Source organism: Anguilla rostrata, chromosome 2 (genome assembly GCF_018555375.3).
Source record: "Anguilla rostrata isolate EN2019 chromosome 2, ASM1855537v3, whole genome shotgun sequence".
Lineage (NCBI taxonomy): Eukaryota > Metazoa > Chordata > Actinopteri > Anguilliformes > Anguillidae > Anguilla > Anguilla rostrata.
The window spans coordinates 24,778,921-24,806,705 of NC_057934.1; the positions used below are offsets into that span (position 1 = coordinate 24,778,921).

Here is a 27,785-nt window from a genome sequence, read left to right on the forward strand (position 1 = left end):
TCCTGTATTTTTTCTGATTTAACAAGTCTTGAATCAGGCTAGCTACATTGCAAAGTTCATTCATGTTCCTTATTTTTTTAACAAAATTAAAAATGACAATTCAAAGAAAATTTCAATGCCTGACACATGCACTTTTTTGCTTCCACTAAAGTCAAACAATACACTATGAGACCATGTGACACTCATACACATACTTCACTGACAAATAATTCTTAGATAAAGAGTGGGGGGACATTGAGTGTGAAGTATTTGTAAATCAGCCATGAAGAAGCCATCTACTTAATGGATGTGTGAAAAATCAAGTCAAACTCCTTGGCCTTTGTTATTTGATACTGAGGCAACAACTTCACAGAACATTAATAATAACGTCAATATTTGATTAACGTATAATCTAAAACAATCTGCAGCATTACACCGAGGCACCTTGTACACCAATATACACCTTGGTTACACTAGAAAGCTTTTGAAAGTGAAAAACAAAAATAGCAACAAAGCAGGTAATCCCAGGACTGAATTTAAAAACCTTGAGTAAATACTCACTAGTATCTGTACAGAGACTTAAAAAAACACCCAGACACACTTGAGTATTTAATGTTTATTAATAGTGGGGATAAATGAAAGAATATAATCAGAAACATGAGTTCAAAAGCTCAGGTGGCAGCAATGTTACTTGTTTCTGTACCCATTGAGAAATATGTCTATGTCAGAAAATAATTAGGCCCGACTGGATGAAATCCCAGCTTGATAAGGAACGTGACAGAAACTCTGATGTACCTGAATCACTTTGCAAACTGCAGTTCTGGCCATATTTTAGTATTGAAAAGTTAAAATGCACATTGGAAACCCGATGATCAAGAGGGAAATGCAGATGCCTCCCTGGGTCACTTCCAGCAAAAGCATAGTGCAGTAATGTATCTCATGGTCCAGATTGTGTCTGGTCCATGCAGGTTCTAACTGTTACTGGGAATTCTATAGAGTAATGCATAAATTGAAGTAATGTCACCAATAGGCAAAGTTTACATCGGCAGGGTATCCTTCTCCTCATTACTCGGTGGAGATTCTTCTGGTTAGGTACCTGCAGTTTGCCTGTAAAAGCTGCACAGAGACAGACAGACAGACTCCGTAGGTTTATAATGAATCTCAACAGGTACTGATGTACAACATAAATATGCAAATTAATAATACTACTGCTACTACTACCACTAATAATAAAAATAAAAATAAAAATAAAAAATAAAATAAAAATTTAAAAAAGAAAAGAAAATTGAGGTCTTAGTTCACTGGCAGATTCAGAGTTTTCAGGAAGGGGGCCAAGGTGTCATGATATTTTGATGTTTGATTTTTGTTAGATGCAGTGATTTGTTCCATTGAGAGATGTTCTGTTAACAAATTGAGCCATTGTGATGTTATTTTGTGTCTGTATTTCTGTATGTCTGTAAGTGAGTTTCTCTCATTTTGAGCCCCCTGCTAGGATCACCAGCTTCTCTTCTTATAGCAGAGCGCCTCCAGGTACGCTTCCTTTATCAGAACTATCCACTATCATGTGGAAATGGTCGATGTTTACTCCTCTGCACAATGCTAGCACACCTACTAGCCTTTGTCTCCATCTGTCGCCCTCCAACTTACCCATTGGTGTCACCCTCCGCGTGTTCCACTTGACCCAAGGGTTGGAACAACCCTCTATCCCCCTATACCCCACCCACTCCCTCATCTCATTCCACGCTCATATTCAGCTAATTGATTGGCTAATTGATTTTCTCCCAGACTTTGCCTGTAGTCCCTAGGACAGGCTCAAAGACCTCTATATCAACCACCCCTGTTATCTGTCTCATCACCTTTCTCCTGTGTACAGTTCTGAATTACACACCAGTCTACTTATCTTCTGCTGTCTGCACTACCATCTCCTGTTATATCCTCGGTCTATTTTTACCATCTCCTCCTTGATCCGTCCTCTTGTTCTTCTCTCCTGTCTGTCCACCCCTCTTCTTCTGCCACCCTCTCTTCTCTTGTTCGTCTCACTCTCTACTATCCTATGTATCACCACTTCCTGTCCTTCATTTCCTCTTCTCCTTCCTAGTCATGTATTCTCTTCACTCTGTTTATTTCTAGGTCTTGATTTCACATACTTTTTTTGTCTCTCCAAGACTGGCTGGAACAACATCCATTTGTAAAGGAGAAGTGATACTACTTAGACACGTAAACCAGCTATGAATTTTGTCTCTGCCTTGGCTTTTGTCTGAATCAACCACTGGGAACATCCAATGATGGCCCTGGCTGTAGTGCCAGCCAATCATAAGGCAGGCCTGCACAATTAAACAAATGGATAATAAACCACACTAAAAAATACATAAATCAAACGAAATAGTTTCTAAATAATCTTTCATATCTATATAATACATGGTAGTGCCATCCAGGTTTTACACTTGTTTTATCGCTAGCCAATAATGAGGAAACAGAATTCTTTGGTATTTGGGCAAAATTCAGGCTAATACACCTAATAGAGGTTTAACTTTGAATATATTGTAATATTATACATTGCATATCCTGCAGTCAATTTCAGTAAGGCAAAAAAGTCAGCATCCCAATCCAGCAAAACAAAGAGCTGTGCATTAACATACATAACGAGCAGATGAGATTGTCAATACAGGCCTTCAAAATATAAACACAATCCTGTTTTATTCATTAAAGTTCAAATATACGTATCTGCTTCACTTGAACTGAACATTTTGCACATACCATTTCAAATAATTTCAAATGACAAAGAATTTACTGTCTGACTGAAACATTATCAGTAAATAATTTAAACCATTTTTGTGCAGAACTGTAGAATGAAGAGAAGTATTACTCTGGAGATGACATCTACAGGATTATAAATACAGCAAGAGAGATGCACTCAGCTGAAAAGATCTCTTTCACCTCCTACCAAAGATCTCATTCTTATTAAGTGAATTATGATCACTTATCATCACAAGTCTTTCAGCAAACATCAGCATTTGCTCCTAGAACTACAGTAAATTCTCCCGTTTCTTGGATGTGTGAAAATGACAACAGTCTTTGGATAAACATCCAAAGACACAGATGTACAGACCTGGCAGCCCTTCCCAAGATATGCAGCTCAGGTGGTGTGTGAAGAGGGAGCTGATCTTGGGCAGAGGGAGAATGAGTGAGGCTTAATGTGTGGCGGTTGCCAGTCTGAACGCTGAGGGTGTGGGGATGATTCATTTCAGAACAGCACAGGTCACCATGTATAACAGTCCAACACGCTTCCATTTTAAGTGAAATAGCCAATATTAACTAAAAAAACTGCATAACTTTTATCTCATGGTATAGCTTCTGATCTGTAGTCACAAATTTAGTTTAATTAAAAAAAGAAATAATTACATGTTTAGTAGGATGCATATTCAGAGCATATTCTAATGTCATTGGTCAGCACTGCCTCAGTCAGGATTTGATACCAAAGTGCATAGTAGGCCTACCACCAGGGATCCACCAGGGATTTTGGGCCCCATGAAAAGATTCCTACCAGCCCACCAGCCCAGGCCACCCATCCCTGCACAATTACCATCGCCACACCACCCGAACCTAATAATGAACCCATTCCATATTTCAAAAAGCTCTACCACTGCAGGCTTGCAGCTCTCGTAGAAAAAATAAGTTCTTCATTATTAATCCTTTGTTCTAATATTTTTGAGGGCCCCTATGAGTCAGGGCTCTTAGAATGGTCCTAACCCCAATCCCTCACACATATAATGTGCTGCCTATCACTGCCCTAAAACCAGTGCATTGACTAGATGAGTCATCCTGCTGAAGTCTGTATTCAGATTTTTCTTAGAATTCACTGCAAAATTTAAATTGTCAGCTTAGGGCTGCGGGCAGCATGCATGAAAAGGGCTATTGGAACAGTGGATAACTGGCTTCACAAAAGGAAAACAACATAATCTTTCTTCGGTGTATTTGTGCTTTTATTACAATAACACATCTGCATCTTGCCATACATCTTAATAGTGATAACGAAAAAGAACTTTTGACAACAAGCACATGTTTACAGCAGAGATGTATACACCATGTTGTCAGACTGGCTTTGTTTTGTTTTTTTCCTGCAGGTTTTGACAAGACAGGAAAGCAGAAACAGTATTGTACAATATCAGTGCATGACCCACCATCAACATTAGGTACATACACCTAAAACATAGAGGGCACGATACAATTCTGACTTAGTGTCATTATTACTAAACCACATAGATATTGATCACAATCAGTGATTTTATATGCATTCGTGTGGCAAAGACAGATGTCACAGGGCCAGGGATTTGAGGGAGTGTTGTGGATTAGACCTGGCGAACAGACTACACCACTTTACTGGGGGGGGGGCACCATTCCACATTCCACTAGAGTCCATTCAACAGTCTATGCACTGTTGTATTTTATCCTACATGGGGTGGTAACGGCTAATAAAGTAGCCCCTCTGTTTTCAACTAACATTGACAAAGCCCCCCCCACATTTCCAAAGCGGGCCATCTGAGGTGGGCCATGGTTTTGACCGACTCTAGCTTGAGGGAATATGAACATTGTACTATGCCTCTCCATGCCTATGCAGTTTATATAGTGGGAGAGAGTATGTTATACAAACCAAAAGGCACCCAAAGCACACACCACATTAATACTGAGAGACAATCTGAACACCAAGCAATGACCACAGAGAGTAAGCATGCACCCTGCTCCATATCGTCAGTCCCTGCTCTTCGGACCAAAGACACTTTCCTCTTTTTCATGCAACGAGGTACAGAATCACACATCTATACAAATACACCTAAAACGCTGATACTCAAGTCATTTATTCGTTTGGAAGGTGACAAAACAACCAATACCAATGTCTGAAAACAACCTGGCTTGCTGCAGGGATGCACAATTTACACAATTCGATTAATTTAAGTTCCATAAAAATCATTAGAGCAAGGAAAAGTACAGAGAGAATAAGAATGATGTTTAGGTATCTCCACCTCCTGGAATGATTACAGTTGAGGCATTTTACATATTTATATATCTATACAATATACAAAAACATTCATAAATCAAACGCATGACAGCTCTGCGCACGCATGCTGCAGAGAGCACAAAACAAGCACAGCTCTATTGGTTTGTATTTATATACTGTATATATGTATATATGTAAAATGCATACAGGGAGCAAGAATGCAATGCTAGCAGAGCACAAGGCACACAACGTGCCTTCGAAACTGCTTTTAAGACAAAGACATATCTGAACTGTATTCAGATCTTAATTTATGCATTATTCAAATATTCAGATTTTAATTTATGCATTATTCAATATACAGATGGAATCAGAGAGGAGTGGGGTCAGTAAAAACGTGCAGACCATGGAGACTGGGGGAAGTAGAGGAGACTGATGGTCTCTCTCTCTTGCGCCCTCTAGCTGAGTGAGTGGATATGATGACGCTTCCTGTTGCCTCTGTCTCCCCCAGCTGGGCGAATGCGGATTCATTGGCTCTAGTCATAGAAGCTGCGATCACTGTTGGAGGAGAGGCATGGGATTGGTCAGATACCAGTGTGCGGTTGGGGGGGGAGGGGGGTTGGGTTAAGTGGGGTGGGGGAAAAGGAGGTTATACTGGCACTGGAAGACTGTTTCTGTTCTCATCCTCCCTTGCCTTCAGTCTCCTGGCCAATCAGGGGCCTCACAATGAAGCTGGGAGGGGTTCGCTAGGCTTTGCATGGGCTCCATGCAGAAGCCCCTCCCCTTTCATTTGCTCAATATGTGCTGTGAAGGGTCTGAGATTCAGAGCACAAACACATTGGCTCACGGTGAGGAGATTTTGCTCTCCATTTTTGGAGATAATTCAGTGGGCTTTGTCAGGGGAGTTGACCGTCTGCTCATGTCATATATCATGTTTCCATATTTTTTGGACAATGACATGCACCTGTCAACACAATATGCAATCAAGGATTCTCACTGTCCCCTATGCTCATGTGACACTGTTCTCTAATCATCACCTGGGATCAAAGCCAGGTTTGTATGCTGCTGCTTACAAATGTGTAACACACGTAGCTTGTGAAAAACACCAGCCATTAATAGGAACACATACAAGTGTAATTCAGTAAAACGTTTCAATAAACAATATGAAAATGAATGGGACCATGTGCGTTTTATGAAAGGATCTGCATTTCCTGCTATTAGTGCCAGTTATAATGGATTGGGTGACAATGCCATCGGTATGAGCTGACTGGGAGGTGAAGAAACCAAACAGAAAGAGCAGGAAATGCAAATTTTCATAAATCTTCGAGCTGGAGCGGTTGGAAAGGAAAGCAGAACAGACAGGACTCTGCAACAATCCCATGTTTGTATTCATAAACGTATCTGTGAATCACAAATATGACTGAGGAGTAAGGTTGTTACGGTATCACCGGTTATCAGCACGTCATCGTGCATGATCTGACGGCTGGATTAAAATGGATGGATTAAAATACATCTGTCCACTTTTTTTCCTGCTTCCATAACAGGTGGGCTGTTTATATTAAGTAATTATTTCTTAAACTATGCATTTTATTTTCCATATAGGCTACTGCAATTTTCGTTAAAAAATATGTATTTTTTTGCTGTGGGTTTTCGTTAACATTAAACTAATCCCTAGTTAAACAGCAATTAAACTAATCGTATGAACTGTTCATTGCCTGATTTCTTAGTACAACGGTTTCAAAAAAGCTGTTGACTCTCACAATCTAACAAGCTGATGAACAGCATTTGCTTGCAAATGATTTATTTTGTCCCCCTTCCAAGTGTTCATGTCCACCAAATTTCATGTTAACAAGTGCAAAAAAGTGTAAGGGGACATAGCTGATATTGCATCACAGCCCTATGTGCGTTACCTGGCAGGGTTGTTATTATGATACATTTTTCTTTCAATTTCTTTCAAAAACTACCTGTTTATGTTTTGCAAATGGCCGCATAATACGGTGATACCTAAAACTGTGATATTTTTGGACAAGGTGTCATACCGTGAAATAATCACCCCATGAAACCCCTGCTGAGAAGCCATAAGGACCCGAAGGTGGGCCTAGATAAACAGAGCCCTATAAATCCTACAACCCGATTTTTTCCTAACTTTGATCAAAGTTACAGCCAAATTGTGTTCTTCAGGTAAAACGGTAATAGGGAATCTTTATGGCTTACAGCTATTTGGACCAAACTATTGGAAAAAATTGAAAATGTGCCTTTTCTGTTGTACACTGTTGATGTTTCTTTGAGAGCCTTTATTCTTGTTTCACAAATCTGCACCCAGGTAAGTGTCATTAGAGGCAATACAGATCCAGACTGAGAGTACAACTCCCATATAATGGGTTAAACATTGAGCAGACTTTGACCCTTTCATTACGTTCCTTTTGGGAGCCTGGTCAACTGTGGTACACAGACGCAAGTCCATCTGTGGAGTCTGGCTCAGCAATTTGAGTGCAACTAGACAGTGACAGGGGGCTGGGCTGTGGTGACCGTTTCTGCAGTGAAAGTGAGATTGCTGGGGTTAAGTTGACCAAGGCCAATGCTGGCTGCAACTCGGGCTTTGGAATGGAGGCACTGCTCCCTGTAGCAGTGTTGGACCCCTTACCATGACTGAAGTCTGCTGGGCAATGCACCGGGGAAAGGGGGTTACATTAGGATGTTATTGCCGCCGTCCAACCTGGTGGTTACAAAACATAATCATAAGCAAAACAAAGGAAGGAAATGCAACAGATATGGGGGAGGGGGGGCGCTGCATAGTGTGCATTGCTTACTGTATGTTAGAATCATCGGGAGCCGTTGCACCTTCTACAAATTCTAAGGAAGCAGAATTTTAATGATTTAATAGTTAAGGGACTGTACAAATTCCAGGATACTGCATTTTTTCACAAATCGGAGAGAAGTCAAAGAAGTTTACATGTTAAATATCAATCAGTATAATCATAACAATTACTGAACAATAATTGTCTGTTACAATCTTAATTGCAATATATTATTTATAACACAAATATTATTAACAAACCCAAAGAATTGGTGCTATCAGAGGTACACTCTGGGATGTTACAGTAAATGTTCACAATTGTAAAAGTTCCATGAATACGTAATTTATCTTTTGGATAGATTACTTATAAACCCTTTGCACATAGCTGATTTAATCTACACTTTATTTTCCAGATCTATCCTGATCCGATTCTATTAATATTTTCTGATTTCAAGGGACAGCTGCCATGCTTTCTCAATCTAGGTTTCTGCTAAATAAATCACATTTCAGAATATAATGTTCTAAAGCACTATCAATACCAGGATACACACATACCAAGTAAATACAATACATTCAGTGTGGATCAATGCACAGCATGTTAAAGCTCATTTTACCCACAGTCTGTTCAAACTGTGTGTGGAATGTTTATATTTTTATTGGTAAAAAAACAGCTTCTTCAAAAAACTGAAGTGAGGAGATCATATGAATCTGGCCCAATCCTGGAAGCTACAAGAAAAGTCATATAATTTCTAAATAGACATTTGCTGTTAAATGATCATTTAAACACAGAGGTTTTCAAGTATAATATCTGTAAAAATTTATTTTCATTGATATTCTTTCAGCAAACTATTTTAGCAATAGATACAATGTATCTTACTCTTACTGACCCAAAACATAGGCTATACTGTAGGTAGTCTGAAGCATTAAGCTTCACACTTGCTTGCACACACAATTATTTAGCTGTAAGGTAAATGGTATTCATGACTGTGTATAAAGATGTGTACTGTAAACAAACAAAGTTTCTTGCTAACTAATCTAATTAACGTTAGATAAGATTTGTTAACTAGCTATCAACTAACACATTATCAGTATTCTGGTTTCATTTCCTCACTTTTCACTCACAACTAGTTTCTCACCAGTATCAGCTTCAGAGTGTCATTGAATTACTGATACAGCCACAGATCACCCAGCTCTTGTAAGGAAAGGTTTTTCTATGATACAAAGCACGGACTTGCAATGGTTATGTTGAGAGGACTATGTCACAGCCTGCACTAGTTGGCAGCCATTTGCAACACGGCTTTGATGAGTGCTAACTGCGGCTGGAACCTAGCCACCTATTTCCCATAGCCCTTAGTCTAGTCAACCAAGGGCATTCTCAGGATCCAGACGAATGAACTGGTTAATCTGTCAAAGTTCTGCTGTATACCACGTTTGATATGTAGCACAGAGTGGGCCAGTTAATTAAAGTTGTTTCATTTTACATTACTCCACAAAGCAGCATAATAGTTGTGACTATGCTGGAATGGAGTGGATGTTATGGACTCTGCACCTGACTGCATATGGGAGTGTGAGAGGGGAGTGTAAAAAGTGGAACTGACAATGGCGAATATTTGGGAGGGGGGGGTGTGTGAGGGTGAAGCAGAGTGTGTGGCAGCAGAGGATGCCAGGGCAAATGGAGAGAGAAGTTACTCACGCTCCCTCTTCTCTGAGCAGCGCCAGGAACTTCTTGACTCTGTACTCTGGGTGCATCTGGAAAAGAAGCTGAACTGTTACTTGCCTTCTTTGGACTTTATAAACACTATGAGGACATAAGCATGCTAGTGACTTAAGCATGCTAGATGCTGATGGCTTGTGATGGAACACATCTATGATAATTAGGGTGGCATGTTTTTGCTTCCTTTTTTCAGGACCCATGAGTAATGAGAGCCACTGGCAAAGCCATCAAGACAATCTGCAAGAGGTCTCCAGGATCTGCATCCTTTGCAAAATTAGATTCTCAAATATAGTGTAATAATATTCATAAGATTCATTGTTAAAAAGATTTGCAGTCTCCCATCAGGGACCTGTTTACCAGCAGCACATTTTTTCCCACATTCTCTTCAGCCTATTGCACTCTCTTTCAGGAGTTCAACTTGATTGTCTGCTAAAGGGAAATTTCCAGGTTTCATGTAACCTTAAATTCCCCCCCCACAGTTCCATGTGAAAGACCCTGTGTGAAAACCTGATAGTGACTGTAAACAAAGATTAATTGACATACACCATATTTATAAAATACGTATTACTTCAAGAAGAAATTTTAATTTCTTGGCTTTGAGACCAAGAGACACATGTGAATACATTTAGTAAAACTTAAATGGTAATATTTTTTAAAAATCAAAGGATAAGTAAACCTTTGCAGCTACCATGGTCAGGCAAAGCTACTGAATACATTGAATCATGGTTTTAAATTATAGTGTTAATCTGAGTCCAGGTAGGACCTGCAACACCTGGGTGCTGAGTTAGCTATAAAGCTATAAAAGTTGGGGTATCGTGTACACAGCAGAAAAAGTGGAAAGCTATGCATTTCAGCAGGGGCAATTCAGCATTTCATTTTAAAAGGCAAACATACCAGAAGGCAACATTTTCCGTTCTCAAGTAGGGCACTTTTGTTATACGACTATACTAATTTTACCATACTAATGTTTGCATGGATACTAATATGTAAGTAAATATATGATATGAAATTTTTTTTCCCACATTGAAAGGCCCCTTAAGCTACAGTGCTGTGAAAAAGTATTTTCTCCATTCCTGATTTCCTCTATTATTGCATATTTGTCACACTGAATGGTTTCAGATCTTTAGACAAAATGTAATATTAGATAAACACAAAACAAATTTTTAAGAACAAAAATATTTTAATTAATGAAAAAAGTTATCACACACCATTATCTCCCATGTGAAAAAGTAATTGCCTCTTTAGGGTCTCAATGAACCAATTAATCGAATTTAATTGATAAGTAGATTCAGCAGATTGAACACAGCCAGGCCTGATTGCAGCCAGCCCTGGAGAACCTGAACCTCACTCATATTGAACCTTACCATCAGAGGGAAGTAGTTACCACAAAGTTTCTACAAGCACACTATGCCACAATCAAAGGAAATTCCAGAACAGATGAGAAAACAAGTTGTTGAAGTATATCAGTCTGGAAAGGGTTGCAAAACCACTTCTAATGCTCTGGGACTCCACTGAACCACAGTGAGTGCCATTATCTCCAAATGGAGAACACTTGGAACAGTGGTGAATCTTCCAAGGATTGGTCAGCCTGCCAAAATTTCTCCTAGGGTGTAGCGACAACTCATCCAGGAAGTCACAAAAAAACCCAGAAGAACATCCAGAGAACTGCAGGACTTTCTAGCCTCAGCTAAGATCAGTGTTCATAACTCCACAATAAGAAAGAGACTGGGCAGAAATGGGAGAGTAGCAAGGCGGAAACCACTGCTAACCACAAGAAACGTGGTGGTAGTATGATGGTGCAGGGATGCTTTTGCTGCCTCAGGACCTGGACTTGTCATTGTTAAAGAAACCATGAATTCTACGCAGTACCAGAAAATTCTTAAGGAAAATGTCATCTGTCTCTGAGCTAAAGCATAATTGGGTTATGCAGCAAGACAATGATCCAATACCAAAAAGCAAGTCAACTGTATTTTTGAATGGCTGAAAAGAAACAAAGTTTTTGAAGTGGCCTAGTCAAAGCTCTGACTGGAACCCAATCGAGATGTTGTGGTAGGACCTGAAAGCAGTTCTGCGGTTTAGAGTGATCTAAAATTCCTCCACAGCGATGTGAAATACTGATATCAAATTATAGGAAGCGTTTGGTTGCAATTGTTGCTGATAAAGGTGGTGCAACCAGTTATTACATTTAAGGGAGAAATTTACATGTGTGATATGGGTGTTTAATAACTTTTTTCACGGGGGGTGTTTGATAGCTTCTGATTTTAGATCACTAAATAATTGAAAAAATGTGTTTTTTGTTTACTCAGGTTCCCTTTGTGTAATATTACATTTTGTCTAAAGAATATGCAATGATATCAGGGCAAATACTTCTTCAAAGCACTGTACTTCCCGGGGAACTCCCAGAGAATATGAATATTAATTCAATTCAATTTTATTTGTATAGCGCTTTTTACAGAGACACAGTTACAAAGACACTTTATTGTAGGAATACAAAAGAAAATTTGGCCAAAACAACCAGGCCAGAATGCCAAAAAAAGGAGCAATTGAGGTTAAAAAAAACTCCTTAATGGGAAGAATAACACTCATTTCGGAAGGGAAGAAACCTGGCTACAGAGGGAGCCCTCATCCTCCGCTGGCCAGCTCAGTGTAACAGTTAAGATAAAATGAACAATAACATAAATGTAACAAGGGATCTAGCGTAAATGCAGTGTTTCCCATTAATTACCTAGACTGTGACGGCCTGCCATGGTCTAATTTGTCCCGCCACAGTTTCATAATGAACCGAAAATATTTTTACACTTTTTTGAATTTGTGATGCCTCAGTACCTTCCAAAATAGCTGTGCGTAATATAACACCTGTTGTTTACGGCGTTGTCGCCCTTTTTAGCACAGTCTGGCTTGATTGCCAATTCATTTATTCAGTAGGTGAGAGTATAAGCTTTCTAACGATATATAACATGTCTAATTTTGCTTTTGGAATAGCGTTTTTTAGGTCACAGTAACCGAAAATTTTCTTATCATCGCATTCACTTTGTGGTAGCAGTAAAAGATGCTGCACCTAACGAAACGTGGTCAACGATGTTTCGTAATTTCTTGGAAAATACTATTATTATTGAGGACTTCTGGGGCATAGCTAAGCCATATGTTTGCTGATAGACCTAGCTAACATCGTTTTCTGGGTCAAAACAGAAGCGAATAGAACAGTCTCATTGATTTACTGTCTCTGTCTCTCTATCTACTGAACACAGATAAAATTTCATCATTGCTATGTAAGTATTTCTGCTCAATATATTTCGGTTATATACGTTATTTTTGAAATTGAGTGTCTTTAAATAGGTTAGTGGTATTATGTAATGTGGATATTTCACACTGTAATGTAAGCGTTAGTTAGTAGTGTTAGTTAGTAGAGTTTTTGTGAAGCATGCAACAGTGATGACGTGAGAGTTGGAACACTGCCAAAATGTGGTGGACGGTTGAAAATTGTTTTCATATCATCCCATCCCCATACAAGAAAACATACGAGAGTACAGAGTATAGAAATACATACAAGAGTTAATTATTACACATTTAGTTACTGTACCGCTTTGTGTGACAAAATTTTTGCACTATTTTTGAATCTGATAGCAATGTTTCATCTTAAACCTTCATAAGGGGCTCATTTATATGCTTTATAATGGACAAAAAGCATTTTATTCATTTTTGGAGAGGTACAATACAAATGTCAGCTACAAAAGGCGATGAGAGTCGATGAATACCATGTCCTCTACCTATAAGATAAATCATAAATCTGTATTAAAGGCCCCCACGCATGAAATATGGACTTCTGTGTTTATGTGTTGACCAATGTGTTTATGATTAAATTGCTTACTAGAGCACAACATTGTTTACATGAGCACAAAGTTCTTCATAGATCTAGCCTCTTAATTTTGCTCTCAAAGTGCACCAGATTGATGCATTTAACTTTAAAATGTACAAAAATTTATTTCGGGGGAGCATGTCCCCGGAACCCCCTAGAGGGTCCGAGGTCCACCCACCATAGTCTCACAAAATCCTGTGGGAAACACTGAAATTATAAAATTGGTTGGGCAGGTTACACTCAGTGGTAGCTAAATACTATAATATTGTAATACTGATGTTGTTAAAATGTGAACAGGGTGGTGTGTTTCAATATTTCTACCAGTGGTAGTAGCATGGATAACAAAGAGGATTGAAAACCTGAACACAGTTCTATGATATTTGAGGCTACAAGTCAGGCTCTTACCTGCAGAGACATTTCGATGAGCATCAGAAGCTTCTTGATGCCAATCCACACCCTTTTGCCCTTCACCTCCTTGGTGATCATGGCTCGCTCACTGTCCTTAAAGCTGCCCAGAAGCTAACAAAAAAACACAGAAACCTGGGTAAGCACCATTCTCACTGATCTACAACCTACAATGGCACCATTACGTAGACCTCAATTAATGTTCATCATTGCAGAATCAAAACCCAACGATACATTTTTGCCTGTCAAATCATGAAAATCAGGCAAGGTGCAACGTTAAGGTAAGAAGAACTAGAAATACTGCCACGCGGTTGTATGCCTCTGCCAACCAGTAGCCAGTTTGGATATAAAATGTCATCACTTCATCATTTTATCCTATTAGACATTTGTGTAAAACTTTGTCATAATTAGCATATGAATCATTGAGTTATGGCCAAAAACATGTTTTGTCACAGTGACCTTGACCTTTGACCACCAAAATCTAATCAGTTCATCCTTGAGTCCAAGTGGAAGTTTGTGCCAAATTTGAAGAAATTCCCTCAAAGCGTTCCTGAGATATTGCGTTCACGAGAATTGGGACGGACAGACGGACGGACAACCTGAAAACATAATGCCTCCAGCCACGGCTGTGCCGTTTTGGCAGCATAAAAATGCTCCACACCATCTGTTCCACCGTTTCTCTCAGCCTGTCCTTCTCTCACTTCTGTGTTCCTTCTACCACTTCTGCCCCAAGATGCAGTTCCTTCTCCATGTCTGCATCCACTCCTTCTCTGCTGCTCTCTTGCCCCAGGGAGGGAAATGCCCTCAGTCACCAGGTCATTGAATATAGTGACCATGAAGGGGGGGGGGGGGTTGTATTTTCTGTACAGGCTAAGAGTTGGCTAACCAGAGGACTGTGCCACCGAGCCTCTCCAATACGACATTTTTAATATTACCCCTTCAGGAGAGGACGGACAATATAGTGCATGTACAACCTAGCAACTAGATCAGAAGAAGCTTATTGCAATTGCTAAGCGCAAAAAAGCTCTTTTGAATCTTTCCACTGTGGACCATCACCTCACCACTACAGGAAAAAATTCTTCTTGCTGGATGGGCCCTCATTGTACACAAAAAGCAACATTTTGAGCATCTCTTCCAAGACGCATCTCTTCCCATGGAAAAAACAAAGGAGATGCATAGCTAACCAAAAATCATGTTTTTGTTTTGTTATATGCTTCTGTCATTCTGTCAGAAGTTATTGTATTGTTAACCAGTATGTGTGATATTTTGCCTTTATTAAACAATGTTAGTTGTCACAAATAAATAAGCATTTACACCAGAAAGCAGCTAATGCCCTTTCCTGAGAATCTCACAAGGGAATGCTGACAAAAGCAGTAGGTAACAATAGCTATCTACACAGAGGTTATTTTGTCTAAAGAAGTGAAATGTCCCTCACTCAGCCAGCATTTAACCGGATTGGGACTGAATTTATTATATGAGAATGGGACCTATAATGATTGCTACATGATTAGTACTATTTTATTTAACATTTTCTGATGAAAATTGACTGCTTATTTAATGCACCATTTAATGTGAGTCATTCGCAAAGAAAGGCATTCATTTTGACAAGGAAAATCCAGCGGCAGCAGGGCATGGAGCCAAGCTGGCTGTCAAACCCTGCCCAGGGCTCCTATCCAGCTCCCTCCTCTCGTGTACTTTCTGTCTTTGCCTTTCCTCCACCTCCCCCTCACCTCCAGGGCCTCCACCAGTTGCTCCCCAGTGGCGATGTTGGGGATGTGGATGGTGGTGCTGAAGGCGTCCAGCATCTCCATCTCTTGCAGAACGTCCTTACGGCTTGTCGTTCCGATGATCAGCAACTTGCGGCCCTGAGGGGAGGAATGCGCAAGGGGGGGGGGCTTTAAGTGTTACCACAGGTACCTCCTGTGCTCTCACACAACAATCCTTCCTCCCCTCTCACTCAAGCGGAGTGTTACTCATTTAGGCACTTATACATCCATTGACTACTCAGTGGTTTCAGTGGTGACTCATTCTTGATTCATGCTAGCCCAGGCCACCTACTCGGATATGGCTTAGTAACCAAGCCCCAACCACAGCTCTCCCCATTAGGGCTGGGGTCACTTTCACATGCACACCATTTCAGATGAAAGGTGGGAAGCATTACAGCTGTACAAAGTGAAGTGATTGTTGGGATTACATCTGGATTAATTATAACAGGAATATTTACCCGAGGAGGAGTTTTCTTCAGCAGGACAAGCAATGCTTGCAGGACCAGATTGGAGAAGCGAGGTCCGATTGGGACGTAATCTGAGATACAAATAAGGCAGGTTTTACTTCAAACACTGTGCCCAGCTAACCCTGCCCACTAGAAACCTACCGTTTAGTTAAGGGGGAAAGCAAGCAAATCTCTGCACAGGTTTTTTTTTTTTTTTTTTTGCAAGAATTATTTGAAAATATTTCTGGGCCATTTGTGAATGCAAAAAAGTATAAAACAACATATCAGCAAAGAATTCACAGATTTCAGTTTCCTGGACCTTTAAATCATTCTTAAACAGTTGCATTAGTGCCTTATCAGTGGAATATGTACTGACACAAATCTTAGCAGATAATATGGGAGAACAGATATACTGGTCAGCCTCTGCCGACGATGTTAACTATCTGTGCAAAATATGCAGGTAAATGAACGGGATTTTTCTGCCTCTAAAAAGAACATATATTGAATTCTTAAATAATTTGCTAACAAATTGTTAAATTTAAAATTTTTATTTATACAGGGGTAGTAAGTACTTATACTTTGTCACTATAATATTTTTATTTTATTATTAAGTTTTTACTCCGTTACATTTGAGTGAAACATACTTTTTACTCCTTACATTTTCTTTCAGACCTTCAAATTAGTTGTAACAAATCTTGCACGTTCAACTGGAAACTTCTGATTTATTTATTTCTCAGGATAAACTATCAATCAAATCCTGTGCCCACGATGTGCACTTTAACTCAACTTTTAATTGAAACAGCTAATCAATTGCCAATCAATGGGAAATAAACCCGCCCACATCTGTGCTGATTGGTCCTTGTGCAAGGACCATCCATTAGACCCAAGAGGATCTTTGATTAGATACCACCTGAAGCAGATTTAACAGCTGCAGAAGATGCCCACACACCACAACCAAGCGAAGACATTGGCAAAACAATGTTTTTGCATTCACCACAAGATAAGCACCCAATGCCCGATCTCCATGAAATGTTCTGTTTTTATCAGTCCACAGCAATTATTCTAGAATGAAGTGTTTCCTTTGCCTTCCCCGATCTCATGAATTTTCTGCCTTCAAAAATTCTCCATAAAATTTGAAGAAACTTTATTTTTTGTTTCCTAACGTTAGCCTAGGGTTAACCAGCAAATCAAATTCTAATTAACCAGCAAACAAAATTCTAGCTAACATAAGCTAGTTAGCAGTGTGACTTCTCATGACTGATTAACTGAAAGTGCTATCACAGCACTTGCTGGACTAGCTAATACTAGTTTGACACTAAGCTGGCTACACATTTTCTAGCCAAGTACACTGAATCTCCCTCTTACATTTTTCACAACAGTTTGTGAAGCATTTAGTGTAGCTATATGTTTATATGTAGCTGAATGTAGAGGAGTCTCTGGGGAGGAGAGTGAGTACGGTATGGAATAATGGATAATAAATGGATAATAATCGAACATCACTTTTCAGTGTGCTGTTTATTTTCAATGAAATAACAAGACTTAAATTTTTTTTTTTTTTTACATGCCTCAAAGAAGTAGCCTACTATTTTATCGACTACATTTTATGAGAAAACGATGTATCTACTTAGCCAACGTAGATAACACTCTCTTTCAAGCAGCCGTTTGAACAAGTCACGATAAAGAAATCAGCATCCAGGGCTAATACAACCCATTTTGGGAAATTTAGTAAAATAAAATGGCCATATCAAACACATTCTTTCAAACTAAATTGTTTAGAATAAAATCGAAACAAAAACATTTTATTAAAAATAGGGGAAGAATGGGGCCTCCAGTGGGGTAGCCCATAGAGCGCTTTCCACATGCTCATTGCGAGCCGCGACGTCAGCGGTTCGAATCTGACCGCTGACCTTCGTCGCTGTCTCTCCCTCTCTCTCCTCCTAGTTCCTCCTGTCAACTGTGTTCGGTACGATTTTTCGGTACACTGGATTTTTTCACACCCCTATATTATAGGCAGTCCCCAGGTTAAGAACGTCCGACTTACGGACAACTTGTACTTACGAACGGACTGCCATAAAGCCTATTATATTAAAAATTAGAGTTAAATACAATAGTTTGTAATAACGAACGAACGCACGCACTACTTTGTGACGCTCATGAAAACATTGCGCGGCTTAGTATATAGTATATATTTTACTATATATAAGACAAACATTTGACTAACTGAAGCTAAATAAGAACCGTATGTACCTGTTCCGACTTACCAACAAATTCGACTTAAAGACAGACTTAAGAACGGATCTTGTTCGTAACCCAGGGACTGCCTGTATCTAAATAGACTGATGCACATATGAAATGAAATGGCCTCACTGAGATGATATTAAGATCGGATGTACATGGGTTGGTTTTAGTTTTAGAGGCAGCAAACTAACTGTGCAGAAATAACTGTGAAAAGACAAAGTCCAACCTGCAGATCTCTGTTCCCCAAGTACAACTGCAAGATATAAGTACAGATTCTCTCCTTACATACTAGTCTTGCACAGAATGGAATTTGTGAGCAATTAGAAGTTAGGCACATAAGCTCTTCATCAGCCAAATCCCCTCCCTCACTTTTCGTATAACCTTTCAGAGATACAGATGAACGTGGTGCCAGGTGACCACCATGGGAGGGCCTCTGGTTTGTTTGTGGGAGGTGACAGGAAAGAGGTACGAGCAAAATGGCCTTACCCAGCAGGCGCTCAATGTCATCCACCACCACACAGCTCAGCTGTGACTTGTAAGCATCGTCAAAAATCTAAAATCAAGGTGGGAAAAGACCGTTTGAGACGTGACTAAAACCACAAAGCACTGGGGCATGAGAGACCCTAAATATTGTATGGTGTGTGTCAGTGCTTAGAACAGCTAGACTGTCATTTATCATAAATCCCTCTGCTCAGCCCTCTAAAATAATTAGGATGAGTGTACAACTTATTTTTTGATTTTTAGGATATAAGCATGAGGACAAAAGTCAAGACTTACACAACTTTCAATATCGGGATGCTTACCCATTAGATACATATACACACACACTAATAATTTCTCAGCAACCCTTGTTATTAAGCGACTGATCAGTGTGCATTATTTCTCATGTGTGGAACAATGGGTCCATTCACCTTCTTAATGGCCTGGCATTTGGCGATCTCCGAGTGGCCAATCATGTTGTCTGGAGAGCAGATCTTGATGAAGGGGAACTGGGACTCCTCTGCAATTTTGGCCGCCAGGGCCGTCTTCCCACTATGAGGGGGTCCTGGAATAAATAGAGAGGTATGACTCCATATGGTTGAGCGTGTTCTTTCCCATGTCTTCTGTCTTAGTGGAACATTCCCAATAGACCAGCCTGTAGAATGAGCCTTTGAAGCTGCAGTAAGCATTCCAGATTATAGGTTCAAATGGATTGTCAACTGATTCTGCCTGGACTGAAGGACTCATAAAGTGATGCATACTGCATCTTAAAAAAACCGTTTCTTGAATATCTAAGGAACAAAATAACAAGATTATATATTGTTTTACATGTAAATATACAGTATATGTGATATGAGAGCAGAGTGGCTCACCCTCCAGTAGCACAGCTACCAGGGGCGTACGGTCGCTGTTTTTGGTCTGCTGTACCAGCAGCTCCCCATCGTCCATGACTCTGGTTACAGGGTCACCCCACTTAATGATGCCATTCATGGTGTAGCTGGCATAGTCCTCCTGGTTTGTGCCAAAGGCCTGGGTGGTCGGGAGAGGAAAGACAGGTCAGACAGCAAAACCAGACTTTACCAAACATGACCAGTCTTAAGCAGATATGACCAGACTAAACCAGACATGGCCAGACTTAACCAGACATGACCAGTCTATAGCAGACATCACCAGTAAAATACGCATCCAGTTGTATCGTAATTTGATCACCCTTATATTTGCTTAACACCCCCTTCCTCCTGTTGTCTTCATTGTATCCCCTTGTCTGTATTTCAAACTTGTTACAGAATTATTTTCTTTTTTTTTAAACATCAAGTCACCAAGTTAACATGTAGCGTGTTTACTCATCGGAGCATCACTGTAAAATTTGTAACATTTGAAAACTGGTCTGATTTTCAAAAAAAATGTATTTTGGTATGGGCTATGTACACATTCAACATTTCACATGGTGACTCATGTGGTAGGCTGTCTTGTAGTTCATATTTCATTCATTCCATGCTTACTGTCTATTGTGTAAAAAAACAAATTCATAATAATAATAATCATAATAAAGTAAAGTAAATTAATTAATTCAGCCTTGCATTTTTGTAATTCACAAGTTTTTTGAAAAATGCAAATGATACTGCAAATTGATTCTATTGGCCTTATTTAACAAAATCAAAATTGTTTTCCATTATTATTCTAGAGTTAAAATTAAGCAAAATTAATTAAGCCATTTAAAAAAGATATTAGCATAATTAGGTTTGCTGGGAGGTTCCGAAGATCAGGAGCAGGCTACTTTATCACATTTGGAAATATTTTTTCACACAATGTGTGGAATAGCTTGCTTGGACATGTAGTGGACGCAGAAACACTGGGGGTACTCAAGGCCCGGCTTGATACAGTGTTACTACCTAGCTTTAAGGTAAACTAAGCATTAAGTAGTTTAGTGGTAGGAATAGACGAGCAGTGTTCGGCTGAATGGCCTGTTCTCGTCTTACGTTACGTTACGTTATGTTATGTTATCTTATGTTATGAGCAAGACATCCTCAATTAATTTACAGCATCAAATGTGTCACCTCTCTGGAGCATGTATGTTGTGTCATCATACTGGCCGGCCCATCATATCGGTCACAATCTTAGCACTGGCCAGATACCAACTTTCTGGTTTTCCTTCCGATCGTTGGCAGATACTGAAACAACCCCAATATTATTGCACATCCGGAAATAAAATGCTAGTGCAAAATGTTCCTTCTTTTGCACAGACTGCCAAAACACCCAGACAGTGTGAGGATTAAACTAAAGCGGAGGTTCGAGGGTGGGGTGGGGGGGACTCACAGGCTTGATGTCATTTTCCAGGGAGGTCAGGAAGTCATCTCGACTGACCAGCAGCTTCTCTGCCTTCTCCATGTCCACCTCCACCTTAGTGCTGGCCTGCAGAAAAACAAGGGTGCTTGAGCTATAGTCTATTTGACTGGGGGGGATACAGATACATCTGAATTTCATGCACCTAATTTTCACTAAGATAATGGAGACTGAACAGAATCAAATTTATGGAGGAAGGCAGACGGAATGAGAGGAAGAAGAGGAAGGTGGCTCACAGTAGATGATGACAACATACTATGGTAAGACAACCACAAAACCACTGTGAGTATTGCATAGTAAGATAAATTTTCTGTACACTTGTTGATTTGCTCTGTATTTCGTGTTACATCACAGTGAAAAACAAGCACTTAATGACCAAACCTGCTTTCACATTACACTGGCTGGTAAAACTGTACTGTCCTGAAAATACGTATCACACACCGGGTTAAACTCCCTGGTCACAGGGAGTATCAGCAATTCCAGTTTTCATCGGCGTTTTTTTCGCCGACAGACAGAGAAAGAACAAGCTCATAAAACAAACAAATAAACGCACACAGTTCCCCTTCAGTCGTTCCGGGTAATAACAATAAACAAAAATGACAAAGACAAAATAGACCAAACACAGCAAAATCTTTTCTGCCTTTCTGCTCTTCAGCCGTTCAGCTCTCCAGCTTTACCAGCTCTTCAGGGTTCCCGGTCTTGGCTTTGCCACCATGGAAAGTGAGCACACCTTAAGCCCTGGGCTGATTTGTCAATGCAACCCAGGTGTGCGGCCACTCAACTAGTAGTTCTGCAGTCCATATCTGGTGAGATCCTCCCCTATGTGTCCCACAAAATTTCCCTAGAACACAAGCTCTCAATCACAATTGACGGCACCACAGTGACTGCCTGACACTCTGCAAAGAGCCTGGGGGTGGTCCAGGACAACCAGCTTGATCTCAAGGAGCACATCAAGGCAACATCACGGTCCTGCAGATTCCTTGTGAACAACATTAGAAGGATTCGACCATACGTGACTACGCACTCCACTCAGCTACTGGTCCAGACTATGACCTCCTGTCTTGATTACTGCAACTCCCTCCTTGCAAGCCTGCCAGATTGTGCCATACAGCCACTACAGATGTATCAAAATGCTGCTGCCTGACTCGTCTTCAACCTTCCCACACCACTGGCTACCGGTCGCTGCCAGGATCAGGTTGAAAGTCCTGACCCTCACCTACACTGCAGCCAATAGGACGGCCCACTGCCTACTTGTAGGACATGATTCAATTCTATACGCCTGCACGACCACTCTGCTTTGCAGCAGCAGGGTGCCTTGCACCCCCTCACATCTGGGTAAAGGGTTCTCGCTCGTCTACCACGGAGCATCTCCACCCTAGCTCCCCAGTGTTGGAACGAACTCCCTGTCCCTCTACAAACCACTGCCTCATTGCCCATCTTCCGCTGTGGTCTGAATCTCTTCAGACGATACTTGGACTAACTATCACCACTGCGGATCATTTCTATCACTATTCCCCTCTATCAATCATTTCTATCACTATTTTGTGCTACACGTACCTCCTGTGCCACTCATGTTACATGTACCTCCATCCAGCACTTATTGTAGCTTGTATCATTGTCTTGATGTTGTAGCTTGTAATGCTCCTAGTTTGACTTAGCATAGGTCAGAGTAATGTTCAATGTGTGAACTGGACCATATGTGTTCATAGCTATGAATAACTGTACAGAATGAGAATGACCTTATTGAACCTGTGTTTTGTAGTTGTTCCAATGACCTTTGGTATGTACTTAGACACAGGCTTTGTGTGTGAGAAGCTCATCGGGGAAGCTTGTGGTTATCACACCTATCTGTCTCAACGCTATCATAAATCAAACATAAGAGAATGGAATACCACACCAGAAGGTATTTGTGTGCCTGTGCCAATAAGAATCCTCACTTCCCTGTTACCAATGCGAAAGTCCCAAAAATAGAATGGTGGTTACAGTTTGGAAAGAAGTACCTAAAAGAGCCTGCAGAGTTTTTGAAAAAGGTCCATTGTGAGACAATTAAATAAATTGGTAAATTGGTTTACAAGAGCAATCAAGGAGAATAATAGAGGGGTGATTTAACAATTTATCTAATTGTCTCACTATGATTGGCTAGCAGCCTTATTGAATTGTCTCATAATAATTGGCTAGCAGCCCTAATGAAAAGCAGCTGTTACTTGTTCAAAAGAAGGTGGAATGTCTTAATCATTGTACCTGAACACTGGAGGCAACATGCTGAAACATTTGTGCATGATTCTGCATTGAAGAAAACAAAACAATAAATAATGACATTCTTTTGAAGCTTTGTAGCCATTTTTTGAGTGCGAACCAATTTCTTTTCAATTGATGATATTTCACTGGTTTCAGTGCACCAAACAAATTAAAATGGGTGAGCGCGGTGATTTCTCTTGCTATGAACTGATTATCAATATAGCAAATTAATAACAATAAATAAAAAAGGGAGTTTTGTGCACATTTTTCTTTGTGCCATACGAGTGTGTAGCATTTAAATGTAGTATCAACCGATTCGCTGGAGCATAAAAAAAGGATTATCTTTAAACAAAATAGTACTCTCAGTTCCCGTTTATTTTGCTTGATTAACAACCAAACAATTAATTCACTGAATTATGAAAACCGATAGGCCTATGAGCCTACAATCCCAGAGCTTTGCTGAACTGTATCTCATGTTATTGTTGCGTTTTCTCCTCATCACCATAAATAATGAAATTAATGTAATTATCACCATGCACGTGGATAGCCCATTGGAAAATGCTGCAAAAGTTTTTGATGCAAAGAACAATAACACTATAAAAAATTGGTGATCATTCCGGAAGTGCTTTTATTAATTTATAATACCACGATAAATGTTAATGTGACTATCGCTGAACAGGAAGTTTGGCGTGAATTGTGGGCAATATAACCTTGCCGGGTCTGCTCTGTTGCAGAGATATTCCCTTCAGAAATGTTGGGGGTGGAGGTTCGTTGTCACAAACTCACTTGACTTTTAACCATCGAGATATACAAGAACTGTGGGGCTTTTTTTGGCGCCAGTGCATGCGCACTGGGTACTTAAACGTGAAGGGCTGAATCGGAATTGAAAAAAAATGTATACACTACATGGCCAAAAGTATGTTTATTTAGTGAGTTTGGCCACTTCAGCCACAGCCATTGCTAACAGGTGCATAAAATCAAGCAAACATTGGTAGTAGAATGAATCATTCTGAAGAGCGCAGTGACTTTCAACGTGGCACTGTCATAGGATGCAACCTTTCCAACAAGTCAGTCAGAAAATTTTCTACCCTGCTTGAGCTGCTGCAGTCAACTGTAAGCGCTATTATTGTGAAGCGGAAACTAGGAGCAACAACAGCTCAGCTGCGAAGTGTTAGGCCACATAAGCTGAAACAGGCCCTTTCCTGTTTCAGCATGACAATGCCCCTGTGCACAAAGCGGTATCCATCAAGAAATGGTTTGCCGAGTTTGGTGTGGAAGAACTCGACTGGCCTGCAGAGCCCTGACCTCAACCCCATCAAACACCTTTGAGTTGGAATGCCAACTGAGCTGGGGCTTTGTGCCCAACCTGACTCATGCGCTTGTGGCTGAATGGAAAGTGAATCCCTGCAGCCATGTTTCAAAATCTAGTGGAAAGCCTTCCCAGAAGAATGGAGGTTGTAATGGGAGCAACACCATATTAATGTCCATGGTTTTGGAATGAGATGTTCAACAAGCACATATCGGTGTGATGGTCGGGTGCCCACATACTTTTGGCCATGTAGTGTTTCTATGTCTGTGCAGCTCAGACTTAGTTTAGTGTGAAATACTTTTTTTTATTCAAAAGTACATAATACAACATAGTATAATTTTATCTGATTAAATTCATAGTGAATGGACTTCAATGGGGAAATTTGCTTTTTGGCATCAGAGGCCCAATGAGCTGCAATACCTCTAGTAACCACTGGAGTTTGCGAACTTCAAAGGGATGGTAAATGGTAAATGGACTGCATTTATATAGAGCTTTTATCCAAAGCCCTTTACAATTGATGCCTCTCATTCACCCATTCACACACACACTCACACACCAATGGTGAAGGGCTGCCATGCAAGGTACTAATCAGCTCATTGGGAACAATTAGGGGTTAAGTGTCTTGCTCAGGGACACTTCGACACGCCCCAGGCGGGGGATCGAACCGGCAACCATCCGACTGCCAGACAACCACTCTTACCTCCTGAGCAATGGTGCCCCCAACACTTAAATGGCAACAGAGGGTAGATCCAGGTCTCAAAAGGGATTCCCCAAGTGAAGTCTGAAGCTGAAGTTTGCAAGGGTGGAGCAAAAGCTGGACTGGGATGCAGCCTTTGTGGATCTCAAATCAGTCTGTTTGTCTAATGTCGCCCTCTTGTATACAGGAGGTGAACACACATTTTATGAATTTTAGTGCATTTGAAAGCACAGTTTTCACAATAGACAATAGGCTACAATGTAGGGTACCAGAGATCATCCAGGGAGGTGGGAGTAGTAGAGAGAGAACACCCCCACCAGTAGGATTATCCCTTTCCCATTTCAATAAAAATTTAATTTAACTTTTGAAAATAATCCCATTTTTCGATTTCCTTTTTTTGGCTTTAAAAAACCACAAAAAGATATACACTTGCTATTTCACAGTACTAGCTGGGAGTTGGAGCATGTCCACACATAAACCCAGTAAGCATACATAAGTTACCATGACGTTTGCATGATGCAATCAAATCCATTGGTAAGACAAGGTATTTACAGTGTTTCCTCGCTGGCCCTACATCCCCACTATGCATTGAACAGCGACGTCCAGGCAACTCAGGGTCAAATGCTATAAGGATGAAGCCACACTGATTGCAGGGAAAAAAACTTTCAATACAGCGTTCGTTAAATGTCTGTCAATCGTATCTATTTTGAAATTATGGCACAGGAATAATTACCGAGTCAACCTTAACAGATCTCTGGAATGGGGATATTGCACCATTGCTTCAGGTCGCTTCGCCGGTGTAAGTACACAGATGGCATCCCCAGCACTCACTGTATGCTTCTCATTCCGGTCCCCTTCCAGAACAGGTGTCACTTTGACGTATGAACCCCTTATTGGATATGCCGCTAAGCATGCGTAACTATGTACTAATTCACACAGGATCTTACCCGTTATTACGCTGTTGGCTAAAGCACTGCAAGTCAAGTAGTGAGCTAAAGCAAGTGAACTGTAGAAAGGCCTGTATGGTAGGCCTAGTGCAAAGATGAAGCTGGCAGTCCAGCAATGCACTGGGGTTACAACTAAATAATTGCACATAACTAATGCAATTATTGTGACAACAGACATTATGAACAACTTAACATTTCTATAGGTACGCGCCAAGCTGTCAAGCTATTTAGCAAGGGAAAATGCATGGGCAGCAAAGTGATACATTTCCGTGACAGGAACTGAACAGAAGTTAACCTAGCTTTATCTTGCATATACAGATGACCTATTGTTATTGCATCTTTTAATGCTCGTTGCCATGGTAACATGTAAATGTAACTGAATCTTTGCATGAATGATAGGTAGCCCTGGTGTGGGTCAATGAAGGCTGACCTTGATGTGGCGGTTCATGGCTGTAGACTGGGCGGCCCTGACAAGCCCCTCCAGCTCGGCACCGCTGTAGTTCTTGGTCTCTGTGGCCAGCTCCTTCACGTCCACATCGGAGGCCAGCAGATTGAATTCTCTCATCTTGGCTGTGTGGATGTTCAGGATCTGAACCCGGCCTTTCTCGTCTGGCAGTCCTGGATAAGGAGGGGGAAAAGAGGGCATGAGACTGAGGGAAGAGATGGGGAGGATAGACAAGTACAAAAAGGAAATGTGCATGCACTTCACACGGTACGGATTGAATGAAAGTATGCTAAATGTACATAGAAATGTACATAAACATGTACATGTAAATTACATGTATGCAAACTCTGGGGGAGGATGTGATGCAGAAGTAAGGCAGTAACATGTATATGAGAGCCAGAGGAAACCAGTGGTGACAACACCCCAACAGAAAAATGACCCCTGTATCAGCCCTTTTAATTCATTTAGACTCAAAGTAACATTTCACTGTTGATTGTCAATTAAAAACCAGTCTGGCAAATCCAGGGATCACTTAAATTACTTGCCAATCTGTGTTTCTTAAGAACAAAATCAAACACCAGCATTTATTTGTAATTTGAAGAGAACAAGAAATATTTTGATTTAATCCAGGCCGTAAAGCAAGCGACAGACTGGGCCACCCAAAAGAGAGGAAACTTAATTGCATATTGGCACAGTATACAGGAAATTACAGAATGGAAGGTTTATGAAGGAAGATTAAGAACCAAGTAATAACAGACACAAGCTATACGCAACCCTAGGAAAGGGACCAGTGATATGCTTGAAGAGACACTGAAGTGCTTGTGCTTTTCATAATTCTTACCTATCTCCATCTTCACCTCCAGCCTTCCAGGTCTCAATAAGGCTTCGTCAATCAGATCAGGCCTGTTGGTCATTCCTGATGGACAGAAAAGAGTTGATATGGGTGTCTCACATAGGCCATAGAAAAGAGCTCCCTCTACTGCTTCCTGCACCCAAACAATCGGTGCAACCAGTTTTCGTTGTTTTTAAAAGTTATACTTTCACAAACAACAAAAGAAAATAAACTAAGCACTTGTAATTCTATTGAAATTTTGACATATCCTTTTATCCTTAAAGCAAAAATGTATCCACT

General features: G+C 40.4%; 1 protein-coding gene across 2 annotated transcripts in view; it reads right to left on the reverse strand.

The window, feature by feature from the left end:
* Nucleotides 1–3,940: 3,940 nt before the first annotated feature.
* The window catches only part of LOC135247651 (vesicle-fusing ATPase), a 60,406-nt gene continuing 36,561 nt past the window's right edge, over nucleotides 3,941–27,785 (reverse strand). The window contains exons 11-22 of one of the 2 annotated variants that reach the window (XM_064321361.1): nucleotides 27,495–27,569; nucleotides 26,639–26,826; nucleotides 20,991–21,086; nucleotides 19,547–19,703; nucleotides 19,106–19,239; nucleotides 18,681–18,747; nucleotides 15,969–16,048; nucleotides 15,475–15,609; nucleotides 13,745–13,858; nucleotides 9,463–9,518; nucleotides 7,617–7,688; nucleotides 3,941–5,530 (exon numbers count right to left, since the gene is read on the reverse strand). In XM_064321361.1, the coding sequence (XP_064177431.1) occupies nucleotides 7,658–7,688; nucleotides 9,463–9,518; nucleotides 13,745–13,858; nucleotides 15,475–15,609; nucleotides 15,969–16,048; nucleotides 18,681–18,747; nucleotides 19,106–19,239; nucleotides 19,547–19,703; nucleotides 20,991–21,086; nucleotides 26,639–26,826; nucleotides 27,495–27,569 (1,133 nt within the window). In that variant the 3' untranslated portion in view covers nucleotides 3,941–5,530; nucleotides 7,617–7,657. The remainder of the gene's footprint in view (nucleotides 5,531–7,616; nucleotides 7,689–9,462; nucleotides 9,519–13,744; nucleotides 13,859–15,474; nucleotides 15,610–15,968; nucleotides 16,049–18,680; nucleotides 18,748–19,105; nucleotides 19,240–19,546; nucleotides 19,704–20,990; nucleotides 21,087–26,638; nucleotides 26,827–27,494; nucleotides 27,570–27,785) is intronic. The other variant, XM_064321362.1, reaches the window with a different exon arrangement.